Below are 21,413 nucleotides of genomic sequence, written 5' to 3'. Positions count from 1 at the left end.
ATGGCAGTCTTGGCACTGTGACCAGGGTCCCAGGGGAAGTGAGGTCAGCTGTCCACGCTGCTGTTTGGGAAACGCCAAGATTCTCAGGAGTCCCAGCTGATGCTCAGGCCTCTCCTTACCACGCAGGCAATTGCTAACTTCCCCACCTCCCAGCTTCCCTCATGCTGCTTTCCTGGCTGGGTTTATTCCCCCTTCTGCTCTCTGACCACCCCCCTTTCACCCTGCAGCCTTGAGAACTGGGTTTGGTGATCTGTCTTCTCCAGCTCTGTCCTAAGATGGACCCCTAAAGGCAGAACTGAGACCAGAACTTGGGTGCAGGTTATGTATTTAGGAGGTGATCCCAGAAAGCAGAGAGTAGGGCAAGGCAGGGAAGGAGGGAAAAAACACCCAAAGGTCCATCATCAAGGTCACTGCCATAGGCACTGAGTGAGGAGTTCATCTGCCAATCCTTCTGAGAAGCATGCAGAATGCCTTCCCGAGTAGTCCAGAGAGGGGCAGCTGTTTATCTGTCAGCTGCCAGTGGTTGCAGGTTCCCTAGGGGCATTGACTTCCCTGTACTTAGAGGCTCTACATACCTGTAGCCAAGTGGGCAAGCATGGTTCTGGGGAGGGTCCTAGGCCAAAAGCTACACAACCATGGCAGGTACTCAGGTGTCAATTGAGCTCACAGGAAAATGTTCCCTGCAGTGTTGGCTGAAACTGGAGAGTCATGAGGCGCCCAAGAGCTGCTCCTGTGACACTGTGGCACTCATCATGACTGTCACACCATTTGGACCTGGGTTCTTTCCATCTGGTGATGGAACCAAGGCAGGAGTGGAATCGGATCCAGAGTCCTCACAGCCTGCTAATTCCACTGTCTCCCATTGCCACCACTGTAAATTTTAATTCAGAAACTTTCTGGCATGTTCTTCTTCTGCTAGAGTAATTTATCTGATATTCCCTCGAGTGTCCACGTTGTGTCGTGTAGAAAACTGTATTTACAAGTGAAAATTATTTGTTTTCTGCACAGAAAAGCCATTCTTTCGTTCTCATTTGAATTATTTATTTTTCTTTGAAGAACGCTGAACATAAAAGTTCATTTACATTCCCGGCATCTCATAACCGATCACTTCAGGAATACAGGAGGAGAGGCAGCCTGGAGATTGTGTGTGCTGATAAGAGGGAGGATGAATCACCAAGCTCTCCAGCCCCTCACACAGAAGAGGCCCGTGTTCGCATATATCAGGCTTGTCTGCCTGAAAATCAGGAGTGAAACACAAGTGTTTTCATAAGTGTAGAGAAGATTTAGTGCCTCAGAATCTTCCTCTGCTTTTGATTAGGTTTCAGCATTTTTTTTCTTCCCTGGATAGAATTTAGAAGTGGCGAAATCCTAATTATAGACTTTGCAGAATTATAAGCAAGTATGTGCCATGTGTAGATTTTCAGAGCTCACATTTTTAGACATAGATTGGCTCACGAATTGCACACGTATAAGGAGAAGCAGGGGAGTTTTCGTCATCCTAATTAACCTGCGTGTCTCCTGGGACTCGGCTCAAGCTGGCGTCTTGCGCTGATTTCTGCGGTGGACACAAAACTAAGGGCTTTTACCATCCAGTTGGATACCTGATCATCAAAATACAGGCTTGCTTTTGGAGGTGCCCTGCCCTCCTGCCATCCTGTCCTTTTCTGCTCCCCTGGGGATGACCACTTCAGAGTCTGGAACCAGACGTTACTTTTCCGTAACCTAAAAGCCTTCCCTGCCTTGCAAATTCACTTACAAATAAAAGAGAACTTTCAACATAAAATTTTCACTCTCTATGATGCCTTCAAGCCTAGTCAGAATCTTGTTCCTACTTCTCTTTCCAGCCTCCTTCTTATGAACAGTCCTTTCTACCCCAAGGTTAAGCTCCAGCCACAGAAAATGGATAAACCTCTTCCCCCAATTAACCTCTATCTCATTTAGGAGCTTTTAGGCATGCTGTGTCTCTATGTGAAATACCTCCTCACCCCCTAATTGTTAGTCCTCAGGATGGTTAGGGCTCTGCTCGAACACCATCTCTTCCGGAAAGCCGTCCTTGGTTCTTAGCCTGGATGAGATGCCCCATCATACCGCAACATACTCTGTATTTTACTTTCTGGTTTACCAGGCTCTGGTCCCTGCCAGGCAGCATACTACTTTAAGACAGAGTCTGTGTCTTGTTTAGTAAAGTACCCAAAACCTAGCCCACGGCTAGGCAGATATTACAGACTGACATGGAAATGTACATACTGGTTGTGCTAGGGTTTCCACATTTAGCAGCAATTAAAGTTACAATATCCTGCATACCCCCAAAGAACCATTATATCCTACAGAATAGAAGTTGCCGCAGTTTTCGTATATATTTTTCCTCGTACCAATCACATGTAATCAACTGGAAATATGATAACTAATATCCAAAGTGCCCTATCCACTCCCTGTGCCTTATTCCTTTAAAACTGCTAGTTCCTAACCTTCAGTTTCTTCCTGCCTTCTGGGTTCCTTTCTTCCCACAATGAGCATCCATACCTTACACCTGTGGCACCTTAAATACTAAGCAACGTGAATTAATTTGCCCAGTGCTTACAGCAGGCAGAGCTGGATGTATTGAAAGATCTGTGTACAGCCAAGCCCACTGTACAGATGCACAGTAAAGTTAGTGAGTATCTGATGATTGACAGCCTATATAATAATTAACACCCCCGTACACGCACACAACACCCAAAGAAAGACTGATTTACATCACAAGGATTTTAATTAGAATTTTTATTAACATAATTAACCTGGTGTTAAAATTAATTAGCAATTGTTTTTTCCCAAGTCCTCCTTAAAGAAATTCCTTGAAGGTATAGTGGAAAACATTCCACGAGCCATTTCCGTACAAAATGAAGAGCATGAATGTATGTAGATGAGTTTCTCTGTGACAGTGTCTTTTAGTGTTTGTGTTTCTTTAGGAATCATGATCTCACAGGACTTTAAATACACAGCAGGCGGCTCCCATGCCACATCGCCTTAAAATACTGGCGTCATAATTCATGCAAAAGGAAAAATACCCTGCAGCCACGGACCTGTCTACAGTAGTGTAATAGCCTAGAATGCATTGAGTTATTTAAATGTCACACCTGAGTGATGTCTAACATGGTCCAGGAGCTGGCACAGCATATTTTTCTCTAATTCATAATAAAAAACACATTGTAAATTATAATACACATCAGAATGTAAATTATTTTCTGTTACAAAATAAAAATAAGACACGACGGCACAGGAGAATGGGTAATATGTATTTATTGTGTCAGCTGAGTGATGTGGAGTTTTTATTCTGACATAACGCCTCCATAGAGTTTGCAGATCTGGTCCAGCAATTCAAATTAGAATCAAGGAAAATCAACTCATCTTCTTCTTAGGCTAGAAAATGAGGCATATCCATTTTCTTGAACAATAAAACTCACTTTAAATGCAGCTCTCGGAGTTGTCTGCCTCTCCGCACTTCCTACATGTAAACACGACTGTTTAAACCGTCAATTAGAGCTGCGCGCCCTTGAACGTGGGCACTGTTGTTTGTGAGGACTGAGAATTAAGCAGGCCACCACCTCGCACCGCCCGGGGACGTCATTCTCGTGTGTGTGTGTGTGTGTGCGTGTGTGTGTTCATAAACAGCTGTGCGTGGTGTAAACGTTTACGTCATCAGCATCTCTGTTTAGTCAGACGTTTCCAAAGGAGGAGAACCAACAGGATGTAGAGATAAAGAAGGAGAAGTTTCTTTCAGGAATTAGCTCAAGCAGTTGGGAAGTGTTGACAAGTCCAAAATCTGCAGGGTCAGCCCGCAGACTAGAGACTCAGGAAAAGCTGTGGTTTGCTTCCGAAGGCTGCCTGCTGCCAGTGTTCCCTCTTCTCTCCCAAACCTCCGTCGTCTTCTATTCAGACCTTTAGTTGATTCTATGCGACCTACCCACATTGTGGAGAGCAATCGGCTTTATTCAGAATCTACTCATTTAAATGTTAATCTCATCTAAAAAGTACCTTCACAGAAACATCTGCCATGTTATCTAAGTATCGAGGCCTAGGCAAGTTGGCACACAAGATTCACCACAACAGCTTCACACTACATGGAGATGGGTGTGGACTTGCGTACAGATGTGCATGTGGATACAGATCCAGCTGAAGCTTGCTTTTTAGGCTCAGTATTATTGTTGCAGTTTATCCACATGGACGCATGTGTGAACCTCATGAATTTCTCCTGCTCTGTAGTGTTTTCATTGCGTAAACAGACCACGATGTACTTATGGGTTCTCTGAGTGATAGATATCTAGATGGTTTCTGTGCTCTTCCTGGTGCACAGTCAGCACATAATGACTGTCCTGGTGTGTGTGTCCTTGCACTGGTGGGGAGCACGACAACTGCCGGCCCAGGGGAATGAGTGTCTTCATGTTTCAGAGTTACCTTTCTGGTGCTGTCTAAAATGGTTGTGCAGAGTTACACCCCCACTACCAGCCCCATAGGTGCCAACTGTTAGTATTGTCGGCCTTTTACGTCGTTGCCAATGTGATGGTTCTGTTGCTCCAACGAGCATCTCCTCAGTTGTCCCTGAAGTTTAACATGGGTGCAGATTTGTTAGTTGTCTGCGACTTGCCTTTTCAGGTCTTCTGCATTTCACTATTGAACTACAAATGAGGGTGCTGAGGCAAGGCTGCCTGGTGCGGAGGAACCCCCATGTACTGATCACGCCACCCTGTACACATTTAACCTTTAACACCTGTGGTTTCATTTACTCTTTAAAATAAGACTAATATGATTAGCTATCTTGTTAGAATTATTGTAAGTTCTTAAGAAGTTAACTGATGTACAGTACCTAGATAGAGTCAGTTCAGTAAGTGAAAGCCATTATTAATATGCAAAGGAGATATTTATACATTCTTCATATTATATAAATTCTAATATAGTCTCCCAGTCTATGACCAGTATCTTAACTTAATGTTTAACTTTTAAATTTTAATGTATTTAAATTTTGTTCTTTATATGTTCTGTTCAAGAAACCCATCACTATGCTAAGTTCATAGTATCATTTTCCTTAATATCCTCATTACAGTACGTAAGATTTAATTCTTCAGATTTGTGCCTTAATATACTTTGAACTTATCATTGTTTGTAGTGAGGTAGAGATGTAATTTTATATTTCCATAGGTATATTGGTTGCTGGGAAAACCCTTATATGAGGTGTGTCCGGAAAAAGTCCAGCCATTGTTAATATACAAAGAACGGTTTGTGCAACATCGATGTAACCTGGCAACCAAGGAGAGTGGCCTGGAATGTGCACACATGAACAATGACGACTTCACTGTACTAAGTGGGGGTGTTGGATGCCATTGAGTAGCATGTGTACTGTGTGGTCGTCACATTCAAAATGACTGAGCGAGAAGAGCAATGAATCGGCATCAAATTTTGCATTAAGCTTGAATATTCCTCTGCGGAAACTGTTTGGGTGATTCAGAAGGCCACAGCTATGGGCAGCTGATGATTGGCAGCTTTACCACCATACCTGCTCACTTATCTATCATGTCTTGTGGAGGATTTTTTCATGAACATTAAATCACGCAGGTGACTCAGCCCCACTACAGCCCAGATTTGGTGCCCTGTGACTTCTGACTTTGCCCAAAACTAAAATCACCTTTGAAAGGGAGAAGATTTCAGACCATCAGTGAGATTCAGAAAAATATGACGGGGCAGCTGATGGTTATTGGGAGAACTGTGCGAGGTCCCAAGGTTCTGGGGGGACCTTCAAAGGTGACTGAGGTGTCATTGTCTTATGTACAATGTTTTTTGTATCTTGTATCTTCTTCAGTAAATGTCTCTATTTTTCATATTCCATGGCTGGACACCTTCTGGACAGACCACGTATTTCCAGCACCTTTGTCCCTCTGGTTGTAATACTGGCTCTGCCTTTATAACGTGGCATCGGTATTAATCTACATCCACCTGTGCTATGTTAAGCGCACATTGTAGTGTGTATTCTTAATGACTTTCCAAATCACATTGTCTTTAACACACTGGGTGGGGCACAAATAGATTTACAGTTTGTGTGGAAAATAATATACTAATTCATAAACGCTAATATAAGAATAAACTCTGTTTTGTGCACTCAGAACTGTAAGCCTACATTTGACTCACCCTGTATATGTACAGGCCCCCCTTCCCCACCCTACTCCCAGAAACATACCCTCCTTACCCTGAATTCTCAACTACCTTCCACACTCCTGTTGGTAGCAGGAAATTCCCAGGGCCTATAGGAGCCAAGAGAGCTCAGGTGGGAAGGGAAATGAGCAGAGGGCTGAGAGCAAGAGGAGGGACCCTCACCTCAGGCCCTCTGCCTAAAGGGCCCTCCTCTCATTCTGTTCACTGCTGTCATGCCAGGTTGGTGCAAGGTGGCCACCACTTTCCTCTCTGGAGGGAAAAGGGGGAAGTCCCCTTTTGGGGGGATCCCTAAACTTCAGGGGGCAGAAAATACGGATTTGTACCTTACACCAGCATCTTACACTCTTAGTATTCTCCTCTAGACTTTTCCAGAACTCTGCCCGGTCCAGAGGGACTTCTGGGCTCCCCCAGAATGATGGCAACGTGCATTCCTCTCAGCTCTGTGGCTCCCGGTAGCTTCTCTAAACCAGGCTGGTGTTTGTGTGTGAATTGCAAAGCCAAGTCTTTCTTCAGAACTACAAAGCTCTTCTTCCCAAGAATCCACTTGGCTCTCCCACTATCTGCACTTCAAAAATTGTCTTCTGAAACCCAAAGCAGGTTGTGAGCTTCTATTGCACAACAGGTATAAGGTATATTCCTCACTAATGCTCTTAAATACCTAATTTCCAATATTTCTTAAAGTTTCTAAATGCCTTAGTATTTCCATGATATTTTTAGCATTTCCTAAAATTCCAGGATGGCCAATGCAAATCATCCCAAAATTAAATAATAATGACACTCATAAGAATATAGTGCAAAGGGGGGAAAAAAGCAGACTAAACGAGCATTAAAAACAATGTACATTTTATTTAATAAAAGAATTAGACAAATCTGTAACATATTACATGGCTTTCCATTCTAATCGTTACAAACTACTTCTAAAAGTACTATCTTCTGATTTAATCCATAGGTACCAACAGCCACTTTTTATACCTCAGTAGTTATTTTTAGGCCCAATTTAACTCTTCTGCCACATGCATTAAAAACCAGTGAGAATAAGTAATTCCTTTTCAAAGGACTTTGGTGAAGCTCACGGGAGACAGGTGTGTGCAGCCTGTACCTGGAACACTGCTCACCGAGGAGAAGGCATTCCTCCCTAATTTGGGGGGTGGGTACAGGGAGGACCTACATGTGTGGGAGGTTAAAAGCATATGGCGAGACTGTAGTTAGGAGTCAGATGAACCGTGAGGTTTGGTCCTCCTGTGTTCTTGTTCAGGAAAACCTTTACACTTGGACCTGCAGAGAGAACCAGAGCAGAATGGTGGTTAAAGCAGTAAAAAGAGATTTTATTCGGGAACGATTGTGCTAGGAAAAAGCAGACCTCAGTGTAGGAGAGGGATCAGCTCTGAGTAGAGCAAAAGCAAGTGGGATTCATAGCCCAGGAACAGAGTTGAGGGGAGCAGTAGAGAGAAAATTACCAAGAGGAGACATGTAGGGTAGGAGGGCTTCTTACTAACTGCACTTGACAGGATCCCTGCTGAGGGCAGGCAGCGTGATCAGCCCTCACCTGGGGAGGCAGCGGAGGGTGAGGAATTTGGTCAGGTAGCCCAGGGTGGAGGTTCTCTCCAAACTGGCTTAGCAGTCTTGCCAAAACCGTGTTTTCAAGGGCAGGGGTCAAGACCTAGTTGAGAAGAGGGCTCAGGGAGCCCCCTTGACTAATGTTCGGTCAAGGAGAGCTTCTTTGTCAGGCTCAGCTGTTGAGACACAAAGGAAGCACATTTCTAGTGTGAGCTGTCCCCTTGTCTCAATTCTAGAGGAGCCACTGTAGGGAGAGGCAGGGTTCCGGCCGAGAGCACACCCAGCCTACAACAGCAAGCTCTCTGCCCTGAACGACCTTCACGGCCACCCATCCGCCACCCCACAACCTGCACCCCAGGACTAATAGCTCTGTGCTGGCCCTGGATTCCATCAAATTGTACAAAGGGCAAACTGTGCCAGGTGCTCCCCGTGGGGCTAAAGGCTCCCACACAACCACAATGCCTGACACGACCCCGGCGGACATTGCCCACGGGGCAGGCGGGGGACCCAGGCCCAGCTGCTCTGCGGCAGTGGGCACCTGCCCGGTTTCTTCTGGTGAAGTGGCCGCCTCCCTGTTAGAGGACCAGTTTTGTGGTGAAGGTTCCTAACACCCTGTGTTCTGAAAGCATCATTGCAAGCGCGTTGGGCGAGGAGAACATTTCCACACTGAGCAGAAGGGCAAGCAGATCTGAGGCCAGTGTGCAAACAATGGCCACAGTTTAATCTGTGGAATTCATTTTCCTTAATTTTATAGAAAGGGACTCAATACTTAATTTTTATGTGTGATTAAATTATTTCATATTTTCTAAAAATTTCTCAGTAATCTGAGATGTAATTCTTTAAATTGGCCTCTTTATGTTGAATTCCAAACTCATCCATCCCCTTCTCTCCTTTCGCGTTTACATGGCAGGGAAGCTGATACAGCTCTTTGATTTGATCGCACCCTAACATGTAGGCAACGCTCAAAATGTCCTTATTTGCACATTTGGCACGGGCAAGCCATTTCGATTCCAATACAGGAAGGAAACAAAATCCATATTTTATCTTACTAAAATCACAGGATTCTTCCAAAAGTTAACTGATGAATTAAGCAGTCTGGTTAAAAATTACTCAGAATTTCTCCAGTAAATATGGCAAAAAGCAGGGGCTATAAAGGGAACAGCATTTTCTGGAGGATTATAAGAGTAGGTGTTGAGGATTCAATCAGGGGAGCTTGCCGGGTTAATCTCAGGGCCCCAGTGTATCATTGTTTCATCTTATAAAGATCTGAGCAAGAGAGAGTGCTAGTTGGGGCAAGTTTTAACAAGATTTTCCTGAGTTATGAGTTCTCTGACCAAATACATTATTGTGTGGTTGGTACAGTAGCAGGGACATTAATTGTTCTTAGTTAAGGTTGTAGTTAAACCTATATAACAATTCAAGATAGCAAAATAATAATTCGTATGTATTAAATGTACTCATGGTTCATTATTCTGTAAATATTAAATGCAAGACTTAAATTTACTTACAAAAGCCTCATTTTTATTACTCTTAATAAGTTCAGAAAAGAGATGGAAATTATACCCACCTGGGCAACCTAAGTAAAATTAATTCCTGCAGGGCTACAGGCACAGTGAGTGCGTCTGTGTGCAGCTCGCAGTGGCTGCTGCTGGTCCTCGGGGAGCCGAGGCCGCGGCGTGCATCTGGATGGGCACGGGATGGGCTGTGTAAGAGCTACTTTTCACAAGATGCTTTTAAAAGGATGCTTTTTGAAAGGACACATGATCGCCTGTCTCATATCACCCCCAAAACAGATTTCTTTCTATGAGGGAGAGTATATCAATGCTCCACTCTCTTGAGTCTTCCTAGTAAGTACCTTCTTTAGCGTTTAAAACCCCGCACTCTCGGTGCAGTGAAAATACCTTGTATGACAGACACCCTGAAAAGGGACACCTGCCACTGTACATTTATGCACCCCCGTGGAAGGTACAGCACCAGGAGCAGACCCTGCTGTAAACTGCGACTTTGGGTGATGACGGGGTGTCAGTGCAGGTTCGTGCATTGCAACAAGTGTCCCCTCTGGTGGGGGATGTTGATGATGGGGAAGGCTGTGCATGTGTGGGGGCAGGGAGCATAGGGGGATCTGTGTACCTGCCTCTCAGCTTTGCTTTGAACCTAAAACTGCTGGAAAGAAGTTTATTAAATATGAAATTAGAGACAAAAAATGTACTGTACACATAGCATCTGCTTCATGCCAGTCACTCTCCTGGGTATTGGGGTGGAAAGGTGAGAAACACGGGCAGGAGGCTCTCACTGCCTCCTTGCGAGCACCCAGGAACGTGGGCTGATGACGCTGATGGGCCTTGAGCTCCCTATCCCACAACTCTCCACCCACACGGAGTGCTCGGCAGGCAGCCAGTCCCGCCAGCTTGCCAGCTGTGGTCATGAACCACCCTGAGGAGGACTCTCAAGCCCCAGCCCCGTCTTCCCACCTGCGGGGCAGAGACGAGCGGTCTCTGCTGAGCCCTCCCCAGATTACCCAGATTTGTGAGCACGATCAGTGAGTGCTGTTTCAAACTACTGAATCTGGGAGACTATATCAGGAACTGTATTATAACTGGGCTGAAATCTGTCACCCCAAAATTCCTGTTTGAAGACTTAACCCCTGTACCTCAGAATGTGACTATATCTGGACATAGGAACTTTAAAGGGGTGATTAAGTTTAAATAAGGTCGTAAGGGTGGGCCCTAATCCAATATGACCAGTGTCCTTATAACAAGAAGAAATTTGAACAGAGAAGACGCACCAGGGACTCTCGTGCGCAGAAGGAAGACCACGTGAGAACACAGTGAGAAGGTAGACCGACCATCTGCAAGGAGAGAAGCCTCAGAAGAAGCCAAGCCTGTCGACACCTTCATCTTGCGCCTCCAGCCTCCAGAACTGTGAGAAAACGAATAGCTATTGTTTAAGCTGCCCAGTGTGCGGTATTTTGGCAGCCCTCGCAAACTAACACACATAATAGGAAGTCAGATTCAGTCTCCAAGTGTTGATGTCATTCTGTACAGTCCTCCAGATTCCGCTCTTGCCATTCATTCCCTCTTGCTCCATGAACTGCGTTTTCCTGTGATTGTCTGATTTCGGTAGTGCTAACGCCTCTCCTGGAATAACAGTATTAGTCAGTGAAAGGTACCTTTTGCAAAAGTGGATAGATTTCATGAACTTCTAAAACATGGATTACCCAAACCTGTTTTAGTCAGCAATGTAAATATACATAACCTTTCCTTTCAGTCACTGAACTTATCTCCTGTGGAACTTATGGGGCTTGTGTAATTATTTCTGAAAGGTGAAGAAAACATTGCCTCCAGGAGCAAAGAGCTGCTATTAAAAAGCCAAAAAGATGAAATGTGTGATACAGTATTTTTTTGCCATCAACTAGCTACATATTCATTAATTCTGATTTATTTTGAGGATTTCTCATGTTGTAAACATATTACATACTATTTCAAAGAAGATAAACACTGGCTTGTTCTTCTTTTTCATTCTTTTGCCACTGTTCATGGGGCAATGCCAAGCTGTGGCACCTGCTCCCGCCTTGGTGACAAGTGAGCCTTTTCCCACCCACCACCACCCACATCTCTTCCCTCTTTGCTCAATACTGTATCCAGGGAGTTGAGACACCCAGTCGATGGGGGCCTGTAGGGGGAGGAGACTGAGCAGGTTAATAGAGTGTTTGGGGCTGGAGAAGGATGAAACTGGGTGGGGGGTGGGGTGAGTAAGGGGAAAGGAAGAGACCCTCGGGGCACAACTGAAAGCACTCCTTGATTGCAACAAAGTGTGTAAGAAAGAAACAGGCAAGTAAACAATTTAATCTACCACAACAGAATGAATTCAGTGTCCCCCAAAATTCATGTTGAAGTGCTAACCCCCCATGTGACTGTATTTGGAGATAGAGCCTTTAAAGATGTGATTAGGTTAAATGAGACCATGAGGGTGGAGCCTCAATCTGCTGGAACAGGTGTCCTTACTAAAGAGGAAGAGACACAGAGCACTCCCCTCTCACCGTGTGAGACGCAGACAGAAGGTGGCCGTCTGCGAGCCAGGAGCAGCTCTCACCAGAACGCAGTCGCGCTGGCTCCTTGATATGAGACTCACTTCCCAGCCTGCAGATCTGTAGCAGACTGTGGCTGTTGTTTAAGTCAGCGAATGCATGGTACTTTGTTGTGGCAGCCTGAGTAGACTAAGACATCTGTTATTCCACTACATGGATATCTGGTCTGCCTTTAGTAGATCATTACTATTACCCGCTGGCCTGTGTCCCTTTCCATTTGCGATAAGATATTGCTGGATTTTAAGTATTCTGAAGTTCACATTAAATGCTACTTGTGGAGATGAGGGGGAAGGAGGGAAAAATTACATAATTGGAGACACCAGGCTTTTAAATGGACTCTTCCTCTGAGGGAGATGAGGAGGCTTTGAAGGGGTTAAGCATGGGAGTAGCAGGATCTTCCTTAGCTCCGGGGTGAATTCTTCTGGCTGCTTTTTTGGAAGTAAACTCAAGAGGGTGAGATTCAAAGCAGGGAAACTAGCGAGGAGGCTGTCATAGGAATCTGGGATGGAGATGGCGGTGGCTTGGGCCACCGTGGCATAGGGCTGGGAGTAAGGAATGGTTGGGTTACAGGTATATTTTGAAAGGGGAAGAGACAGACTTTGCTGACATGTCAGTGTAAGTCCTAGACCCAGTCCACTGCGTAGTTGGAGTTGTCAGTTAGTGAGATGCCAAAGACGGTGAGAGGAACAGTTCTGGCAGTGATGTCACAGTCACAGCTTGTTCATGTTAATTCTGAAAGGTCACCTAGGCATCTGAGTGGAGAGTCACAGGCACAGGTAGCCAATCTGGAAGACAGAGGCGACTTCCGGACTGGCAGTCTGAGACCAGGAAGCATTTGTACAGAGTGGAATCAAGCATCCATACATTCTCATATGCCCAAGATGACCCACTGTATGCCCTTTTCCCTATTGTAATATTTATGTCAGCCCATCTCATTGTCAGAAGTGTCCCGGCTTGGACAACAAAGTATATTGTCACCTGAGTTGGCACCCAGATTTGATTGACATTGTGAGATGATGGGGGAGCTCTGTGAAAGCAGGTGGAGGTAAACCAGAGGGAAGGCCCGGGATGAGCCTGGGGCTGCCATCATTTGGAAGTCAAGCTAAGAGAGAGAACCAGCAAAGGACACAGAGAAAGGGGCTGTGACAGACATGGCAACCAGGGGAAGATGGGGCCCAGGAGCCACGTGAAGAGAGTGTATCAGGAAGGTAGGCTGATCAGTGCAGGTGTGACCCAGGCATGTCCTTGAGCCTCATCTCTGCCCATCTTCACCCATCTCCCTGGTGAGCTCTTCCAGACGCAAGGCTTTAATTACTGTCTGAATCGCATGACAGTGTCTGTGTGTCTTCGGCTTCCTAATGGGCCACCCTACTTCAACCCATGCCCCCTGCCTGTCTCCTCTCATGACATTTCTCAAATGTTACCTCCTTATCAGCGTCACCCCTGGATACCAGTTTTTACCGCACCCCTTTTCTCATTTAATTTCCCGGCTCATTCCCTTTAGGGCATGTACATTTGTGTCTTCCTTCCCACTCCCCCTCTCATAAAATGTAAGCTCCATGGAGGAAGGACTTTTTCTTTATTCTCATGCCTGCCATAAAACAGATGCTGCATGCATAATTGTTGAATAAATGAGTTAAAGGAAAGGACACAGGGCCTGTGAAGAAAGCCCAGTGGGCAGAGGCAGGAGGGAGACAAACATAGTTCAAAGGGAGACACTTGAGAGAGGCAAAGCTCATCAGTGTGGCAAGGAGCCTGAGTAGAATGAGGACGAGGAAGAGACACTGAATTTACCCATCCCCTGTGACCAGCGGTGCAGCTCTCCAGCAGAGTAGCACAAAGAGCACTGAGCCTGTGAGAGGGAAGGAGGACATCATAGCTGAAAGGACCATTGGAGGATGCGGGGCCTGTTTGAGAAGGCCCTGGAGCAGAATAGAAGGGGTTGGAGTGGAAGTGAGGTTGGTAAGAAAAGAGGTGAGCAGGTGAGATATAGAGAAGTGGGGACAGGAGACTCTGCAGCACAGGTACTGATGTGGGCATCAGTTAGAGGGGGAGGAGCCTGGTGAGCTTGGGTGTCTGGGAGGACAGCGCACTTGGAGCTGCTGTCTCCTAGGTGGACAGCATCGAAGCAGGTGGGGCCAGAGCGGCCGCATCATGGCTAAAGCAGCTCTTGGAAAGTGGCCCTTGCCATTTCTGGGACTAAAGATGTTCTACTCTTCTTTCTTCTTTTTTAATTGACAAATGAGTTCAAAATGGTTTCTTTTCTAAGTCCATTATTTCCTCTTTCTACCACGGAATTTATAAAATGAGAAAAAAGTTATTTTGTGGCGTTCTTAATAAAAACAATAATTTTAAACACATTTTCCTAATGTTATAGAACCAAAATTCCTATGGAGTTGTATGCCTAGACTATGCTTGTAGAATTGTTTTTAAAATGCTTTTTCTTGGTGCTCCAGGAAGAGCATAAAGGCAAGGGGGGCCTTTCAAGTTGCTGTATCAAGGAAGAGTGTTCTATTCCGTGCTTTGCTGTTCCTCTTCAAAACCATAGTGTATTAGTTTCCTAGGGCCGCCACGGCAAACTACCACAGAGTCCCTGGCTTAAGACAACAGAATTTTATTTCCTCACATTCTTCTAGAGGCCCAAATATGAAGTCAAGGTGTGCACAGGGCCATAGTCCCTCTGAAGGTTCTAGGGGAGTTTGCTTCCCATGTCTCTTAGCTTCCAGTGGATCCAAGTGTCCCTTTGCTTGTGGCCGCATCGATGCAATCTCCGCCCGTGTCTTCACATGGTTTCTCTGTGTCTTAAATCCTCCTCTGAGTTCTCCAATAAGAACACCAGTCATTGGACTGAGGGCCCAGGATCATCCAGGATGATTTTGTCTTGTGATTCTTAATTGAATTGAGTATACAGAAACACTATTTCAAATAAGTCATATTCACAGGAACTGGCGGTTAAGATTTCAACATATCTTTTCAGGGGCCATTTTACAGCCCACTATACATAGTTTTGTGATTTGAGATGTGATTTATATTTGTGTGCAATTTTTGTATTCACCATTATTTTCTGTTGTGAAAATCACATCACTTAGAATAATTTAAATACAGTAGTTTTGAGTTTCAAAGAAACAACTAAGACCATTCTTTAATTGTATTTTCTAGAGCATATGCAAGTAATGGGTGATTTGGGAATTAAAATCAAATATCCAGCAATCTACAAATTGTGCCGCTCTCTTGCTGACATTAAATGGATTAGAAAACACAATTAGTAAAATGTAGTCTGAAGAAAATACTAAGTTCACTGCATTCCCCACAGTTTGGCAGAAAGGAGAATCCCAATTAATTTGAAATCTTGTCAGTTGTAGTTGTTACAGTGCTTGTTTCTCTTAAATATAGAGTTGTAGGAGTTTATGAATAAGCGGGAAAGAGATAAAAGTTGAAGACGTGGTATAAGGAAGGGAAATGATGTTTATTGAGCATCTACTTGGTTAAAAATATGGAAAATCATTGGAATCAATGGAACCCCATTTATTACCAGAGCAACCAAGAAAGGTGGATCAGTTCTTACCTGCCTTATAGCTGAAGCTACTAAGAAGCAGGAGACATTCATAAAAGGGCCCACTACACACCTAGGAATTATCAGAGGCAGGATTTGAACTTGGTGCATCAGTTTTGTCCTGTCTCAGTGCGCTCTTCCCCTGGCCGGAGTGTCAAGATGGTTGGAGCAAGGCTCAGAGAACCAGGTTCCAGTCCTGACTTCACCACTAACCAGTGGTAGATCAAGAGACAGTGCTGATGGGGTCAGGAGCACCACCTCTGGCACAAGATGCCAGAGTTCGAATAGTCGCTAGCTATGAGAACTTGAGTCACTGACTCCTGTCTCTGTGCCTCAGTTTCCCACCTGTAAAGTGGGAATGGTATTAGCACCAGCCTCATAGGGTTGTTTGAGGCTTACACTGAGTGATTTATGCCTAGAGCACTTGGGATGGCACGCGGCACTCAGGAAGCCCTGTTGAGGACCCCTGTCTCCACGCTGTGCGTGTTCATCGGCTCTCCACCAACCAACCCTACGCCTCCATGAGACTGCAGAGGTGGGGAAACACCTGAAGGACACAGTGTCTGATAAGCCCAGAATGTACTGTTTTTTTCAATTGAAAGATTTTTAAAGTGTACATTAGCTGATGACAAAGAAATAGTTAATTTTTTTTTTTAGAACTTTCCTGTATCCATAGTTTTAAACCTGCCTCATTCTTTCTCCTTGAAAAACAACCATTTGTTTGACAAAAAACCTTTGCTTGTATGGAAACCATCATTTTCATCAGAAGCTTAAGAGCAATAACATAGCAAAAAGCTATGTTATAGCTTTATAACATATGACACAAGGGGAAGATAATCATTAATTATTAGACCTGATTATTTAAGTTTATAACTTATGTCCAGATAGATTATATTTAATTTAATCGATATAGCAAACCACGTTAAATAAACCTTGATGAAATCTCATCTAGGGAACTTTATAACACATTTTGCTTTTGTCATTTTTTGTCAGCTAGCTTTCTGTGGAAGTTGTTTTATTTGTTTCTGAGTGTCTGTTTTCTAATTACTCTCCAAACTGTGTTTTTAATTTGATATTGAACATCCATTTTCCTACCTTTGACTTGTCTAACATTTATACTGATGAGTCTCACTATGAAATGAGAATTTAATAAGACACTAGTTTCATAAGAAAATGCTACTAGTTATTGGTAAAACAGACATATGATCAACAAAATGTAATAAGGGCCCAAACTGCCATGCGTACATAAACCCAAAGGTCTTCAAAACAAGGCTTTGATTAATATACGTGATGTGAAAATTAAGATTTTCATCAAGTTGTAAAATATAGCCTATAGGGTAAGTAGCACCATCCGTGATTATAGCAGTAAAATATACCTTGGCTCATTCCCTAGTTAATATGAGAATGAGTAATGAATACTGATGGAAGTTGTTGTTTAAGGTTTTTCATTCAAAAGGAGGTATTTTTGTGGTGATGGAAGAGAGAGAGAATGAAGCAGGACAGGCAAGGTATAAAACCTGGTAAAAATTAAAAGCAGAAACTATTATCACTCCCCAGAAAATCTGTGTATTCATTCAAATTGTGTTTTTCCAGTGCTATATTTTAAAATCTTAATACCCAGTAGAGCAAAACATCTTTTTAGGGAAACTTACTATGCATTAGAATAGAGTAAAAAAAAAGTTTTTTCTATTGGAAAATATACACAGAGGGAACTATACCATGCTGCTTCATGTCAACCCCAAAACAAATTAGGATTTCGTAAATGTAATGAGCATGAGGTCGCTCAATGATACCATTCATCTGGGCCCATAAGTGGCAGTTTTTCAGAATGCAGTTGCTGTTGCAAGGAAGACAGGAACTACTCATTTTACTGGATGCTTATTAAGTAGAATGTCTCCCACGGTAGCTCTGTGCACCTTTCCATGACATTGTGGGAATTAAGTGAAAAGCACTTTCATTGAACCAAAAGCCCAATTTTCATTTGAGCTTATGGCTCTTAATAAAACAAAAGCAAAGTTATTTTTAACAAAGGCATCTGAGTTTCTTTGGCTGAAGAGAGGGACTCCTCAGAGAAACAGTATACCCTCGAATGAAGGGGACAATTTTGCACCTGGAGCCCAGGACAGGGCTCCTGCGTGTAGTCAGTCACACACCTGGTGCCTGTATCACCTGTGTGCCCACCTGGGCACCAGAGTGTGGTTCAAGTTGCAGCCAGATCACTGTCGGGGTGGACAGGTGTCTACATTAACATGATAACAGTGTAAAAATGACACTCTAATTAATGCATGGGTCAGCAGACTTTCTGTAAAGGATGAGATAGCATCTTAGGTTTGGTGGACCAAGAGGCAGAGCGAGAATATATCAATACTTGTATAACAGGAGAGGAAACAGATTCCCACAGAATTAATATTAATGAAATCCAAAGTATAATAAAATGTTAATAGTGTTTTGTAATACAGGTCTATCAGTAAGAACAGACTTATTTGGGGGAGATAACATTTTTGCCTAATTGGGGTTCAATGGTAGAGTTTCCTAACATCAGATCTATCGTAAATATTCATCAGTCAAAACTGGTTTTAGCTCATGGGCCATGTGAAAACAGACGGTGGCCCAGATTGGACCAGGCACTGAGTCTGCTCTAACATAGTATGGACTTCATGTGTTTACGGGTATAATGCTAGTATTCTTCTCTGAAATATAAAAGTAGATACTTTGCCCAAGTATGTTTTAGTAAAGTAGCCCTTCGAGTCTAAGTGATTCAAATTAATTTCTGTGATACTTTTATAAGATTGATGAACTTTATCCAAGATAGAATTCAGGAGTCCATGACCTAGTTGGATTAGAACAGTTTTTCTTTTCCAACTGGAGACCACCCATGAATGAGTAGAAAAAGCAGTATATAGGGGTTTGGCCAGCGTTTAAAAAATTGAGTAGAATAGAATAGATTACACTTCCCATAGTACAGAAAGTTTGTAGCGATTTAAAAGAGGAGGGCCAGTCCTGTGTGTACATAGTATACGCATGTGCAGGTCTGAGGTCTATTTTTATTATGGGTCTTGATGGAAAATACACGCAAAACACCGAGAAGGACAGTGTTTACCTTTTCCAAAATAACAATTTTTTAAGTCTCCTAGATGCTAACAGAAGCACAATGCTATCAAACATCTCCAGCTATTTAATGCTAATAAATCATGTTGTCATTGATGAGTATAAAATAGTTTGAGTGGGTAGAGTGTTGTCTTCCACAGTAGAGGGTGAGCGATCAGATCAATGACACAATTTTGTCAGGAAAATGTTCTCACATTGCTGTAGTTGTTTTCTAAATTAAGCTACAAATTTGAGTACAAAATAATCTAAACTCATTCTCTGTTTATTTGTCAGGAATTGCTATTTTAAAAATTATAGCTGCATATCATTATTAGAAAATGGAAATTATAGTTGCAGAGAAAGATATTTTTATAATATTTTAGTTCGCGTGCTGCAAACAACGCCAGCGTGGTGTTTTACACAATTTGTCTCCTTCCTGCTAAGAGTTGTTTTCTCTTCACGTGAAGTGGGATAGTTTGTATCTCATAGTGAAGCCTTTTCTCTGTCTTTTTATTTCAATCTCCCATTCACTCCTCACTCAGCCAGCCCTTGGTAGGCACGCACTGGGTTGTTGGAGCTGAATTTTCAGATGACGTGACGTACTCAAAAGGACAACATGATCTGTCCCTGTGGATCATCGAAACCCAGTGTTCCCTCTTCATCTGAATATAAACTATGTCATAAGGCCATTGGGGACCATCAGAGAATTGAGCTTAGTGTCTAAAAGGAAGTGCACAGTATTATCAGTGTCACCATCCTTCTCATCATCTGCATTAGTGTCTGAAAAGCCGTTCCCATTTATGTGTGGAGGAATGGAAGGGGGAAGATGCAGAGTAAACCAGGAATTTAAACAAAATTAAACTCATGAAGAAAAGCCCTTTTTGCCTCCATCTAATTTTAGCCTTTAAAGCTAAGTACTACCCAAATTGTCGAACAATTAATATGTCATATGTGATACCATATACGTGATGAGTGGGTATGCACAATTATCCAGCTCTCACATATTGACATACACAAATACACCTACACACACACACACACACACTCACTCTTGTATAGATATAAACTGCCAACTGCGACCCCTTAGTGGGTAGTAAAATACTTTTATTGTTCATGAACAGTGTTTTGAAAATAATTCAATGGAATAGAGCAGAGGAGACTGTGGAAGGACAGAAAAGAACCTATCAAAAATACACCTACCTTAGTAAGGACACTTTTTTCCATTATGCATTCATCTGTGTGTGTGGTTTGGTGTGTATAAACTGAGTTGCAGTGTAAATATTTCAGATTGTGGCTCATTGCTAAAAGATTTTTGAAAAATAGTGCTAAAGTCATAGCGACAACAATGATTAACATAGACCTTTTATTCTCCTACATGTTTTGTATTTTATTGCCAAGTGTCAATGCATAATAATTAGTAAATTACTTCCTGGAAATGCATAGTACAATTGAATTTAAATAAATATTTTAATGTTTGGTTCCACATGGCATTTACACAAACTAAATATTATTTGGTTAGCTTTTTCTATATGCTGGTCATCGTAGTTGTCTGATCTGCTATTTTAAGCTTTTTTTTAAAAATAATAAGGCTAATGATTGGGTTACAATAACCCAATAATGCCAACCAAATAATTAAGAGATGTAGTATGGAAATATAATGTTAAACACTGGGCCCTGGGACAGTGACCCTTGGCAGCTAATTAATTGTGCTGCGAAAGGCGGGGGCGGGGGGGGGGGGGGTGTGGGGGGGAAGCCTCTTAGGAGGAAGGAGGCGGGATGGCAGGTGGCCTTCTGAGTCGGAAGCCAAAGATCTTGGCTCTCTGAGTATAATGGGAGAAAAGAGCTTGACCCTCTCTGATACGGCTCCTAATGGCGCCATGTGTTGAAGCAGAGATCCTGTATTTTTTATGAGCATTACATAATCTATTGTCTCCCTGTCGAATAAAAACCAGTCCATCTAGAAATCTGACACTGCAGAAGCTCGAGACTTCTCAGTCCAAGCAGCACAGTGCCTGGATTCTTTTTTCTTACCATATCGTTTTGCTTTGAATGTGTACGAAGAATAGACTTACCGAAATACAATGTGTCTGACAGGTTGTGTGGTCCTTATGCATGATATTTCACCAGTTATTATTAGCCAATGCATATGAACTACATATAAGTGCATTACTTAAGGTGTGGGTCTCTGGGTGTGTAAATTAGGAGTTACTTGTTGGAACTTTAAAAATAATGTAGAGAAAATCATGCCATGCTTGCACTTCTTGTTTGGGAGCAAAATAAAAATAAAAACATCCCCTCATTGGGGCAGTTCTTCTAGCAGGAACAAATTCTAGTTGATTTCAACAATGGTGTAAAGTGAGCTTGAAATTTAGGGTTTAGATAGAAATTTCATGTAACTTTATCGTGAAGGTTTCGTTTACATCTTGGAATTCATAGGTGGTGAAATGTAATGTTTGTAAATGTTAATGGTTTATAAATATGGAAGTTTTTGAAAAATAATTGTTATGTGATTAATATTCCCAATGTTAACATACCATGCAATTCAAGGTTCCATGTTTTATCATTTTTAATCACTAGTATGGTTTAATTCTTGTATTCTGCAGTTTGTAAGTAGACATTTAACTTTCTGACATTTCTGCCTTTTAGTTTACATAATGTGAATGTGAATATTGATGATGTCCTGCTTTTCTGAGGGGGAGGGCTTACTCCTGTAACAATCATTCTGCAGGGTTCCAAAGTGCAAGTCTAGAGAGGAACTCTGGCAGCATTTGCATAAAGAGGCACCTTTTTTGTAAGTATTTACATTTATGCCAAACATATATTGTGAACTTCATGTACATGTAGTCTTTGTTGAGACCAGAGCCCTGGCTTCTTTATTGGAATAATCTAACTCTGTGTCAGTTCATTCGGCTCTATTACAGAATTACATGTTGAATATGTGCTCTT

The 21,413-nt window shown here is 42.8% G+C and overlaps 1 protein-coding gene across 4 annotated transcripts in view; it reads left to right on the top strand.

Moving 5' to 3' along the window:
- The window catches only part of CTNND2 (catenin delta 2), an 822,756-nt gene that overhangs the window by 530,041 nt on the left and 271,302 nt on the right, over positions 1 to 21,413 (top strand). For 2 of the 4 annotated variants that reach the window (XM_053913912.2, XM_053913905.2), the window contains exon 10: positions 21,196 to 21,258. The exons of the other annotated variants lie outside the window; for them this stretch is intronic. In XM_053913912.2, coding sequence (XP_053769887.1) covers positions 21,196 to 21,258 — 63 coding nt within the window. The remainder of the gene's footprint in view (positions 1 to 21,195; positions 21,259 to 21,413) is intronic. 4 annotated transcript variants of the gene reach the window in all.

The sequence above is a fragment of the Desmodus rotundus genome, chromosome 1 (assembly GCF_022682495.2).
Source record: "Desmodus rotundus isolate HL8 chromosome 1, HLdesRot8A.1, whole genome shotgun sequence".
NCBI classification, from domain to species: domain Eukaryota; kingdom Metazoa; phylum Chordata; class Mammalia; order Chiroptera; family Phyllostomidae; genus Desmodus; species Desmodus rotundus.
Note: the sequence above shows the minus strand (reverse complement) of the source record. Positions and strands in the feature narration are given on the sequence as shown.